The 13339-nt window shown below is 40.0% G+C and overlaps 1 protein-coding gene across 1 annotated transcript in view; it reads right to left on the bottom strand.

Moving 5' to 3' along the window:
- The window catches only part of naaladl2 (N-acetylated alpha-linked acidic dipeptidase like 2), a 520425-nt gene that overhangs the window by 149478 nt on the left and 357608 nt on the right, over positions 1-13339 (bottom strand). The window contains exons 13-14 of the mRNA XM_020702830.3: positions 11340-11524; positions 10577-10705 (exon numbers count right to left, since the gene is read on the bottom strand). Of these exons, the coding sequence (XP_020558489.2) occupies positions 10577-10705; positions 11340-11524 (314 nt within the window). The remainder of the gene's footprint in view (positions 1-10576; positions 10706-11339; positions 11525-13339) is intronic.

The following is a 13339-nucleotide window of genomic DNA, read 5'->3' on the forward strand; positions in this document are numbered from 1 at the left end:
AATTAATTGTAGTATATGGTAGTATATGGTTGCACGGTGGCGCAGTGGTGGTTAGCGCTCTTGCCTCACAGCAAGAAGGCCTCCGGTTCAAGTTGCAGCTGGGGGACCTGAAAAACTACATCAACGGGGGACCTTTCTGTGTGGAGTTTGCATGTTCTCCCTGTGTATGCGTGGGTTCTCTCCGGGGTCTCCGGCTTCTTCCCACCATCCAAAAACATGCTTCATAGGTTAATTGGCAACTCTAAATTGTCCCTAGGTGTGAGTGTGAGAGTGATTGGGTGTGTGTTTGTGGACATTCTACCCTGCGACAGACTGGCGACCTGCCCAGGGTGTCCCCTGCCTTCACCCACAAGTGGCCGGGATAGGCTCCGGCAGCCCCGTGACCCCGAAAGGGAAAAAACGGTTAAAAAAATGAATGAATGAATGAATAATTGTAGTATTTTATGTAATTTTTTTTCTGTCGTTTTTTCCTTTATACTGATCCGAAAAATAATCCAAATTATGACTCTCAAACTGTGACACAATCTGAACCATGACTTTTGTGATCCATTGATTCCCTACAGTAGGGAATTGACTACGCAATCAGCATACATCCACTGATTCTGTTACGGCTTTGCAACGTTACACAAGTGTCGCATAATGGTGCGAAGGCGACATGAAAAGTTATCGTTATCTGTGTCACAATCAGCAGGCTCACACTGATCAGTCAAAGATATCCAGTATCAAAGAGCCTGTTTTTTTAGATGTCGCCGGTGACTAAAGTGCTAAAGGGTTAAGTGGGCTAGAGGGGAGATGACCAAAGAGGACAAAGTACATCATCAAAAACGTATGATGATTATTGACGATCCATAAAGCTATTGAGAGTCTTCAAACTCTAAATTCAGCTGTATGTTCACAGATGCAAAAAGGGAAGAGCATAAAGAAAAAAAAACAACACTGCTAGGAAACATGGAGAAGGTGTCTGGGGTTAATTGGCACTTTGTGTAACATGTATAAAGTGTATTTTGAATTGCATGATGAAATATTAAGAGTATCAAACATTGATTAGGTGCAATATACCGTCCACCATCAGAAAGCTTGGTCTCGTTTTTAGGTCATGGGACTTCCAACAATAGAATGACAAAAACACAAAACAGCAAGACTGATTCAAATGAAAACATTGCATTATTCAGAATCTCTATTCGTAGAAGTAGTTCAAACATGCGGTCTGGACAAGACACCCTTCAAACCTGGGACAAAACATTTGTTGACAGGTACACAGGTTCCAATGTTGATGTCACGGAATTTGCATAAATAAGGTGATAGCCTATGAAGGTTTATCAACAAAATATTCAGTTAAGGCATCAAAGTGTTTTTTTTTTTATAAAAAAGCAAAAATACATTAAAATTTATCAGGTCAAGAGTATTAGTAAACTGCATCTTCTAACCAAATTATACATTTTAAACTTTTCCACCACACTGAGTCATTTTGCAGCATTTATCCTCACGGAGATGCAAGTCCACACATTCTAAACATTGTTTCAAGCTAGAATTATGCACATTTTAATTGTTCAAGCCTTTAAGGGTCTCCTAGAAAACTGCAGCAAAGCTTTATTTATTGATTTAATTACTTTTTTGTCAGCAACAGTGACTTCTGCTGAAGTTGCTTAAAGAAAAGAAAGTTTGTCACAGCGCAGCAGACAAACTTATGAATTTCCCCGGGTGAATGAAAGTACAATCAATCTGTGACTCCTCCCTGCCCTGGGAGTTGATGATATCTTATCACAGTCTAAGATTTTCTGGTATCACAAGTTCAGAATGTCCTCTGGCAGAATGGTACGGAAATTAAAGTAATCTCAGGCATATGGAGGAGATCAAATGTTGCAAAGTCAGACTCGGAAATCTGGCAAACTTGCTTGCAAGAGTTAGAACAAAGATATTTCGCTAAAAAAAGCACTAAAATCCTTGTCAGTCTCTTTTTCACAGCAACCTTTGAATCTTTGTTCATGTTGAACTCAAAAAAACTCAGAGGAAAGACTTTTTCACGTTTAATCCCTATTCCAGATCTCAAACAAAATAAAATCTGTCATCCTATGCTAAATGCCAACATTTTTCATACATCTTGGCTTCAAATATATCTTTAGTTATTTGATGATGCAAGCTGAAGTGCAGCTCTAAGCAAGTGTTTGGAGCTCCAAACGCAGCTTCTCTGTCCTCTTTCACAGACAAAACTCTCATTCTTCTCTTCCTACAGCTAACGTTGCAATGATGAAGCTGATGAAAACTGTCTGTATAAAGAAACTGCTGACAAATAAAGAATTACTAACTAGCAAAGTGTCATGACGCAGCTCTTTTGGATCAGGCCTATACACATAATCCTAAAAAGCTGCATTTTTATAAAGCCTCCAGACTTATTTTGCTCTGTGACAATAGAAAAGCATGAATGAGGGGAGGAAATCTATTTAGGATTTAGGTGCAAGATTCTCAGTCAAAACAGTTGTAAAAGAACAAAAAGAACATAAAGGAGGAAGCAAAGTAAGCAGAATGGTGTTATAGCAATGTGAGGATTAGCAGATTATTGTCATCCTGTCATGTTTGAGAACATATTTTGTCAGATTTGAGTGAATAATAAAGGAAATGCTGCATCACTGATTTCAGCTTTTTTTCAACACTTAACTCCTATCTGAGTTTGGATCTTAAAATGTTGTAGAATCAAACACAGCAGCATTCACTTATTTGTGCTTGATCATACTCAGAGAAGAAAGTAACTCTTCGTTCAGGTCATCCATCACCAAGCTGCTGACTAGCTAAGAAGTCAACCCTGCGGGAGAGCCTCCATAAGGGGCACACTTGGGGACTTGGTATCGATTAAACCATTATTTATTTTCCAAGGCAATAGATTATACAATTATTTTTCCATAATTTATCTTTAATTAAGTCATCAGCCATTCATAAATGGAAAAGCTGGATTCCCTCTGCGTGTTTGGAGTCTTTGATCACCTTTGCAGACCCAGCGAGTCACACAAGCATGGCTGCATGAGTGCATCTCAGCGCGGCGGCTGACAAATGTCACAGCCACAAATAATGATAGTGCTCATTTCTCACCTAACACACATTTTCATATGCGTTCTGCTACTTACTTTCTGTCGCTGTGATATGAAACTGTGATGGAAAGGCCACGCTGTCAGCTGCATAAATGCCTTTGAGGCTCAGCAGCTTCTCCTTGAGATTATGCAGATTCATGAAGCCTGCCGCAGTCTCACAATGACTTTCTGACAATACAAGAACCATGATAATTCAAATGTATTGCCAGAAGCGTGCTTTCTCAAACATTATAGCAAGTGCGCTGTTGAACCATCCCGGATGGCAGTAAAGTCACACTCATTCGACTGATTTACCGTCGGCTTCTTTTCTGCTGGCTTTAAGTGAGAAAACACATAAATTAGACACATAAACATGACAAAAGATTATACATTCCCTAATGTGAATAAAGCTTTAATTATTTATAACCCAATTTAGAAAGCAGATTTCTCTCCATGCCAAGGAAAATCTGGCGCTGTGTCTTAATTCAATGAACATATCAGCTGTAATTCTTCTTTCTGTTTTTCAAAAATGTGAAACTGTGCAGACTTTAGGCAAAAATCTCAGCAAATGAATCAATCACCAAGCTGACAGACAGACTTTGTGCAAGAGGCCTGTTGCAACCCTTGTGCTATCCTAGGCACTTTAACGTTGGGAGTTGGGTCATCTAGACCCACTAGACAGTACTCTGAACCTTTTTTCTTCAATGATTTGTGATCTTCACTGGTGTCCATGGATTACATGAAATCTTTCCACCTTTATCCACCTTTGTCATGGTAGGGAGAACACCTCAATGTAAGGGTGGGGTCATCTAAGATAGCACAAGGGTTAAAAGAGAAACAATCAATAAACACTGAAATCTACAAATCCACAAGTCCTGACACCCTTTATTTAGTCATTTTTGCCTATTTTTAAAGATGTTTTATGCTAAAAATTAAATAAATGATCACCAGCTTGGTCTTTTCATTTCCTTTTCATCTGCATGAGTGTGACTGAATGGACTCTGAAGGGTGTTGGTCCCGGACCAGCTAGATTGATTGAATCAAAGAGTGATTTCCATGCACAACCATCTCCAGGGTTTAGAAAACCTTGTTAGTGTTTGTTTATTCCTGCTCAGGCTGTTTGTTTTTGTGCTTTTTGACTTCTTTTATTTGCATTTAGGTTGGTACTCCCTCAACTTGAATGCAAATGAAGGTTGTCAGCTCTGCAGAGCCTTTGTTTTTTGTGTTTTTTGATGACATTGAAAATAATCCACCGTCTGCCTGCTTGCCAGTGGTTTGGTCCTAATATGAGTTGGCCTGCTGTCATTGTTTCTAACCCTCAATAATTCCTGTCGCTTTAGTACATGTGTTCAGGCTATCCTCATTTAACTATGTCAATCTGAAGCGATTTCAGGTGAGCTCTTATCCATATTTTCTGTTTATGAGCAAATAAGAGACCCGTAGTTGCATATTTTCCTTTTTGTGCATGTTTAAAATGCAGAAATGGGAGGTTTGATGGGTTTGCTCATTCATGACTCACACGTCACTCAGTTGGTCTTCACTCTGAGCCAATAGCTAAAGTGCTCACTTTCCTCACAGCCAATCACAATCAAGTTTGTTTATCTGCATTCCAAAAACAACAAAAATCCTAAACAGCAGAATTATATTTACTGAAATTCATACATGAACTTTATGAAAAGTCACTTTCCATATTTAATCATTATTGTGAGGCATGAATCCAAAATGATGTATTTTCTGTGTTTGTAACTTCACTTTTAGCTGCACTCTGATTGACTGATTCACCTAAAGCATCTTTGCATTTTTTAAGGCACATTTTTATAGTATCAGATAGATCAACTTTTCCAAGCAGGTAGGAGACAATTTGAATCAAAACATTTTTAGAGAGATTGCTTTAAGGAGTGCTTTGGTTGAAGGAAAGCTACTTCAGATGTGTGAAAGTAAACGTGCATGAACCAGCACACAGAAATTGATGCATCTGATTATTTTTTCTTCTGTCTGTCTTTTGCTAGTACGCCAACGTTCAGTTTGAACTCTCAGCAAATCTTTCAAAACGAGGCCCTGATTGTTCTCAGGAGCAAAATGTTAGCATGCAGCTAACAGTAACATTTTTACTGGAGTGTAGCCTTCATTTCAGTAACACTGTTTGTCACGCAGTTGACTTTACAGTTCAACCAGTTCTGTTATGTTTCGAAAATTGCTTTATTGACTTCTTCACAACTTAAACCACAAAAACATCAAACTTTAAACCGCTTTCTTTGGAGCCTGAAAGAACATTTGCTGTGCTTCTGTCAATTCTCTTCACTGATGTGGTTCATCCAGGGCTGGAAAAAATTGTGCACACCCCAAATGTTTTTACAATATCCACATAGTTTTATGAAGTCCAAAAACAAGCTTTATAGGTTACTTGGTTTCTCTAAATTGCCCTTAGTTGTGAATGTGAGAGTGTATGGGTGTGTGATTTGTGGCCCTGCGACAGACTGGCGACCTGTCCAGGGTGTCTCCTGCCTTCACCCACGATCGGCCGGGATAGGCTACGTTAGCCCAGTGACCCCAGTTAAGAATATGAATAAATAAATTTAAATAGGCAAAAAGTATCGTAATATGACATCTCAATGACTAATATTACTGGTTCATTAGTGATAGAGGAGAAAGAACTTTGGGGCTTTGCTGCGTTTGGGCCATTGACTGTGTATGAGAACTGGACTTCTCCAAAGAGGAATTGATTTAGGCAATTGAATTCAATTCAGTCTCCATTTTTTTCACAATACAGACAACGCCATATTGGAGCCAGATGATGTCAGATTTTTATTATATTGTAAAAAAAAATTTAAAAAATAGAGGCAACCTCATGGAGTCTTAATCAGGTTTCTCTGCAGGGGAAATAGAAAATATTACATTTTTATCCACATATTTACTTTATCAATTTCGACTTGTTTCCGGAATGTGTTTGTGCTGACGCTGTTAAGAATACAAGGCTTGGAAAGCAAACAACAAACAGCTCCGTTCTGTCAGAAAAGTTCAGAAAAAAGATGCTAATCTCACACAGACATGTAAACCAAAATCAGCCATCTCTGTCTGTGGTCTTCCTCACATGAGAATCAAACATGGCACCGTGTGGATCTCTGATCGGTTCTCTGACAGAATGTCAGCCGTTCATCACTCAGGTCCTTTCCCCGACTTGACATTCTGCAGCCCTCTGTGTCCATCACATGGAAGTACCTGCTGAATGCACCCCCTGCAGACTTTGTAACAACACTCAATTAAATCCCGATACTAAACTGTTTGTATTCCTGTCAGAGACCGTACTGCCTTGTTTCCACTCTCCTCTTGCCTTTTTTCTGTCCATTTACACTTTTATCGCTCCCCTTTCTGGCATGTAACCCCCACAAAAAGTGGATCTATTTGCATTATAATTGGTTCCAAAGCACCCATTCCAACACTATCAGTGCAGCGATGTGTCAGTTCGTAGGACAGATCTTCACAAAGTAAGATGAGTAGCAGGCATTACAGCTGCTGCAAAGCATGATTAATGACATATGAGGAGGACTTTCTAAATATTGAGGGGGGGATACCTGGGGGAAACTCGCACTCTCCGATGATGAATACAGATCCTCGCCGGACAAAAATAACTGCCACAATTGCAAGACACAAGAAATCAGACGAGACGCTGAGAATCTCTTGGGCACCTGAAGCATCTTCTCTGGTGTTCTCATCATGACCAGGGGTGCAGAATCACTTACTACACCACAATTGTGTACGCCTACATTTTTTTTAACAAGCTCCACTTTCGATTAAAGTTCAACTCTGATCATCTATTGATCTATTGTAAATGCGTTCCCACTGGTCTTTTAATTAGGATTATGCCTTTTTAGGCCAAAATCAAAAGAATTTGTCGCATTTCTTGGATATAGTTTCTGCAGAGCAGCAATAGTTCAATAGAAATTTTCGACTGAGTTGTGGGCGAGACTGTTTGCGGGAAGTAAGCTTGTACTAACTTACCATCATCCCTTTGTTTATACTCTCTCCCACTAGCTTACAGCCCTCACAACCCCATGCTGCTCCTTAATCACCAAGATTTGAATAAATAAATACTCAGAAACACAATTTTCCTCTAACATTTCTTTAAATATGTCCTCCGTCATAGATGGCTAGATGGACGGACAGATGTTACATGAGCTCTACTTGAAAAAATTTAAAATTATTATTACTATTTTGCATTTTTGATCTTTATCAGTTTTTACAATAAAACTAATATCTTCCACAGATCTACAGGATGCCATATCATGTTTTCCATGAACTCCTTTTTCTAACAAAGCACACAAACAAACAGGGATGGAGCTGCAGCTGCAGGCATGAAGGCTCCTGGGGGCTTCATGCTAACAGCTGCAGAACAGTGACAGTGGAAGACACTTCCTGCTGGTCTAATTTAGTCTTGGCTGAGGCAGCGGCTGTCTGCAGCTTCATTACAGGTGTAACGGCACACCGAATGTGTGCCGTAATTACTTCATGCAAGGAGCACAGAATAAAGATACATGGAGCTGTATCTGCGTGCCCTTGGCCTCCTGTGTTGCAGTTAATGCATCTTCCCTGTGAATGGATGACAGCCCTACATACAAAAACAGTCTTTTGTGGAATAAACAGAGAAGAAAGAGACTGAAGGATGAAGAGAAACGAGTGGGGGAATTTAATGAGGAAGAAAAAAAGGTGGGGGCAACCTGAAACTGGTTGCTAGTGAAGGAAGATATGAAGGAGTGATGGGGGGGGGGGGTGCAGGGAGAAGATGGGCTCGCGGTGCTTAAGCAACCAGAAAAAAAGTGTCGTAAAAGAGGAGGCGGAAAATGAAAAGCTGTTGATGAGGTTTTTTCAGGAAGAAAAAGTTATCAAAGAGACACAAAAAAGTTTAAAAGGAAATATTTGCAAAACACCCTCAGGTCTGAATAAATACAGTTGGTGAGCCCCCCCATGTGGGGGCTGCACTCTATCAGCATGATGTCTGAAGAAGGTTGGTGAAAGAGATGTGATTGAGTGAACACACCATCTTTTAAGGCATGGTTTCTTTCCCAGGACAGATTAATTACTCCCACATAATGTAAAGACACAACCTCCTAACTGGGTTTCCAAAAGGATCAGATTTAATTCACAAAGAAAAGCATTCATATGACCGGCTAGTCATAAATCTAGGATTCTGAACTTCACCGATCCAACAGCAGGACCCAAGAACCTTTGGAGAAGGGGCTCATCATGATGGAGCAGGTTTTAAAGTAACCAAATGCGTTTTAGCCTGATCCACCAAGTAAGAAAAAACATTCCATGAAGACCTTATTCAATTGGAGACCAGCCCAGACTAGTTATGGCCAGTCTAACCCGATCACTAAAGGTCCAGAGGGGAACAAAAATGCTTCTCTTTTATTCTGTCCAATAACCTGCCTTTTTCAGTGCTGGTTCATGGTCATGAGAGGTAAAAGAGAGGGGTCTGGGACAGTGATGGCATTGATGGTGGAACAGTCAAAACTTACTGCAAGTTTGCACAAAGATTCTCCATACCAACACGATCAAAACAACATGGAGGTCAGTTTTTAATATCTTTAACCCTTGTGCTATCCTAGGCACTTTACCATTGGGAGTTGGGTCATCTAGATCCACTAGACAGTGCGCTGAACCTTTTTTCTTCAATGATTTGTGTACCTCACTGTGTCCATGGATTACATGAAATCGTTCCACCTTTATCCACCTTTGTCATGGTAGGAACAACACGTCAATGTAAGGTTGGGGTCATCTAAGATAGCACAAGAGTTACAGAGCCTATATCATGCAAAATTAACTTTTTTTTAAGCTTTTAGGTGTATGATATTGCTTAATCCTCACAAAAAACAACAACCCCAAAGCGGTATTCTGATCCATTCACGCATTTCTGAGCATTCCTCTAAAAACCTGCTCTGTGAGCTCCAGCCCCTTCCAATCCATGAAAACGACTGGGTCCTCCTATTTATACGTATGAAGGTGAGGAACGGTCCCTTCCAGGAAGAGCCTGCACTGCCAGCTCCGCCCACAGGCTAACACGCTCACCCTCTTTCTCCACGGGGCTAGCAGGCTTTTTCTATGCACACCCATCTTTCCAAAAGTTCGGATATTGTTTGTTTACGTCGGCGAGACGCAGACATGCCGCTGGGCCCGGCTCTAGGTTGATGTCATGAAATGGGTGCCACCCACCAGAGATCGTGTTGTTTGACTTCCGGGTGGGAAAAGAAGCTGCGGAAAGAACTAATCTTTTATAAGAAAATAGTTATTTAGAGTACCGAAAGTAATATTTTATCATATATAGAATAGATAAGAATGATTTAGGGCCTTTAAAATAAAAAGTCTCAACTCTTCTCATCTTAGAAAACACAACAGAGAAAATTGCGATGTTGCTTCACATTTAGATAAAGGAAGTCTGCAAATTAATCAGAAAAGCTTTTAATTCTTACTGACAAATGTATATAATCAATTGTTTTGATACTATATAGAATCGTCCCCCACATGCTGCACAGCAGTCATATTGTGTTTTATAACTTTTTATTGTTTTAACCAATGTTTCTACTGTAAATATATTTTATGTAAAGCAGGTTAATGAAAGAGGCTCTATAACTAAAGTGATAGATTGATTGAGATACAGGCGACTTAACCGGTGTTAACATTCTTTAACTCTAAGAGTTTTATTCTGTCACAGAGAAAAGCGTATTTTGCGCCGACATGCAACACTTTACGTTAGTAATGTGTTGCACATCAGTGCAAAACCGATTTGAAAAGACGGTTATCTCTAGCTCAGAATCAGTTGATTCCCGTTGATCACGTCAACAAAGAGTTACAATATGTCAAAAGGTTTATGTTATTCAGGTGGTGACATCTTAGCTGTTTAAGGGTTAAATCCCACAGTTGCACATGTAACTTTGAGTGATTTGGCTGCTTGCTCTCACTGACATTGGCCACCAGGAGCTCCACCAACCTGCAGATGCTGATCCCAGACAGCAAAAAGCTTCTATTCTTTTTCTTTTTTTTTTGAATAGAAGAGTACAAGAGCAACGTGGTGAAATCAGCACTGCGTTGACGTGGCTCTTTTTAGGGAAGCAGGTCTCTTTTCTGCTGGGACCAATCAGGAAGGCAGGAGGCTGCAATTAGCAGGTTTTGCTGAGCACACCGGCAGCAGACATGCAGGGACAGGAACTGCTTGCTGGTTGGCCAAGCTTAGGCTTTAAATAGGTTAATTTAAAGGCAAAACCGGAAGGAAAGAAAAGCAAACTTTGACAGCAAAAGACGTCACAAACCAGCATCTGCTTTGTTAAGTGGGTCAAAATTTTGGAGGGAAAACCCAGCTGATACTGGACACATGCTGGTTTGTAGCAAAAAAACATAGAGATTTGATTACCGTGGACATATTTATGTAGTGTCAGCTGGTGTTTGTGACTGTATGATACAAGACTTTGCTAAAAAGCCAAAAAATATTGCTAAGTTATAGTGATTTTGATTCTAGTCACCCTCTGTATGTCCGAAGTAAGCTGCAGCAGTGTTGGAGAGGCTGAAGCTCGGAGGGTCTCGGTCCCTCTGACCGGAGTGTTCAGGCTGATGTAGGCCACGGCGCTGCCCTGCAGGACCACGCTGTTGTCCTAGAGGGAAACACATATCAAATTGTCATGCTGCTGCTTTGAAGTGTATCTGTCACCTTTACACATGTCACGGTCTTGTCACTGGCACTAACAGCACTTTATCCAGTTTATACAATCCCTTTATTGGCTTTGGCACTTTCATTATTGCTTTGCTTTTTGGCCATTGCCTGGAATTAAATTTAACCCTTGTGCTATCCTAGGCAATTTAACATTGGGATTTGGGTCATCTAGACCCACTAGACAGTGCGCTGAACCTTTTTTCTTCAATGATTTGTGAACCTCACTGGTGTCCATGGATTCCATGAAATCTTTCCACCTTTATCCACCGTTATCATGGTAGGGAGAACACGTCAATGTAAGGGTGGGGTCATCTAAGATAGCACAAAGGTTAATCTCACCTGATACATCAAATCAGGAGCACTTTTATTTAATCTAAACACTTGTTATTGTAGGTTTCTTCAGAAGTCTTCTGCTGATTTCTGCAGAAATAATGAGTTGAAGTCAAATAAATGTGAATTCACTTTGCTGTATTTTGTCAGTTCTAAAGTTTGCATCAAGTTCTTCATGGATTGGCCATGCAATCTTCTGTATGTCAATAGACTGACAGTTGTATGAAGCTGTTGTGGTTGTTTACCTTCCCCCATTCATATGAACCGATGTTCCCCATCGCAGAACCTCCCCATGAGCAAAAAACAGTGGTCCGGTCTGGGTCCCATCCTTTTTTGGTCTGTTCCGTCAGCGCAGCAATTAGTTGATTCACGATGGCCGAAGATCCACCCCCTTGGATGTCATGGCGACTGCCTACGAGCACATAGCGATCTGAAAACAAAGAACACAGAGGTTCTTGGAGCCACAGCTAATAATCTGGTCAATAAATGTAATTCATCTTATTGTATTATTTTAGAAAATCCGAATTTATCATTGACTGAAACAAGAGACATGAACATCGGATCATTCATTTCTTCTGGAATTCCCAAAGCTACGGACTGCGGCATGTGACGCGTGTTCAAGAATGCGCTAAACGTGGATCCTTGAACGCACATTAACTCCATGGTGTTTCCTCTGGATAAGTCGGAGGAGCTACTATCACTAATTTACTAGCTCATGTCCGCCAACTACAGTTGAAAAAGGGTTGGTGCAAATTGTCAAAGCAGTGCAAATCTTGGGAATCTTGCTCCAGGCTTTTTCTTTCACAGCTCTATTCTGATATATAAAAAACTTCTTGTCATATAATTCCAGGCATGCACGAAACACAACTATTAATCTCGGCTTCATGATCAATTTTCAAAAGGTTGGCACTACTGTGAATTAAAAGGGACTTCCATCGTGTGATTAATGACCACGTTTTGTACGTAGAGCCCTAAAACGGCATCAACGAAACGCACACTTAAGTGCATTTGCATAGACGTTGCATTGGAAGTGTCCACTTATGGTCAAAGACGGTGTGAAAGTACTTTAAGAAATACTACCACTACGTTAATTTTTAGAACTACTTTCTAAGTGTGTGACCGAAGAAAGTACATGTTATTCTTGAGCTGATTTTAAGTGTGTTTTATTTTCATGTTTTAATGTTTCTTGACCAGGCCTATCATGATTTGATCTCGATAGACTTCCTGGTAAAATAAAAGTGAAATAAAACTGTGACGTTGCTCTTCAACCGTTGATGCAAATAGCATATTCCTAAGAATCCTGGAGATTAGAATAGCAGCTTTGCACCAATCTGCAACACTTCTATATCTACACAAAGCTGCTTTTCTCTGCTTCCGAATTGCATAAACAGTCACAGAGATATGACTTACAGCTCCAGGGTTAAAGGGTTAAACTCACACACATTTGTGTGAACAAACAGGATTAAAGAAAAAAAAACTTTTGCTAATGTATCTTTATTTTTTCTCTTTTACCTTAAAATATCCATGAGATCTCTTAAAAAATGCTTTTATAATGATCAGATCTTTGTGTTCTCCATGCACCATCACAGCCTTTTCTCACTGACTGTCACAATTTTCCTCACAAGCATTCTGGCCATTGCAGAATTGATGTGTTTTTGTTGGACGTCTCCCCTCTCACAGTACAGCTGCTGTAATGCTGCAGGGTGATCATGCATACAAACAAACAATGTTTGCAGATTTATAGTCTCTCTCGCTTGTCTGAATACATGCATGAATATTCAATCAGCTTTGTTTTAAGGCTAGAATATGCACATGATATCATGTCAACAATAGCCCAAAATTGTATTCACTAAAAAAGATTTGTAGCCCACATAATCCTGCCTTAGTGGCCCCTAATGTTTACTATCAGACTGTAAGTCAGTATGGTCATTTTCCATCATTCAGTGGAAACAGGTTGAGGCACAGGTATATGTGTTTGTAGTAGCATTGTGCTGGAAAGCAAGTACAGGAGCAAGACAACAGTTGTGACAGTTTGGATCCCAAATGTTGGTATTGCATTTACCTGTATCTCTGTCTAAACATGTGTGCTACGTTTTTTACTTTTTCAAAATTTGGTTCATTGCGCAGTTGTCCAAAGTGTTTTTGGAGGAGATTTGATGCACAAACACCAACACTGCAATTTGACCACTGTACTATTTGTGTCTTTTTGTGAGTGTGTTGCATTTGTGGATGAATGTGTGTTTGT

This window comes from Oryzias latipes, chromosome 4 (genome assembly GCF_053564925.1).
Source record: "Oryzias latipes strain Hd-rR chromosome 4, Olatipes_Hd-rR_3.1".
In the NCBI taxonomy this organism is placed as follows: Eukaryota; Metazoa; Chordata; class Actinopteri; order Beloniformes; family Adrianichthyidae; genus Oryzias; species Oryzias latipes.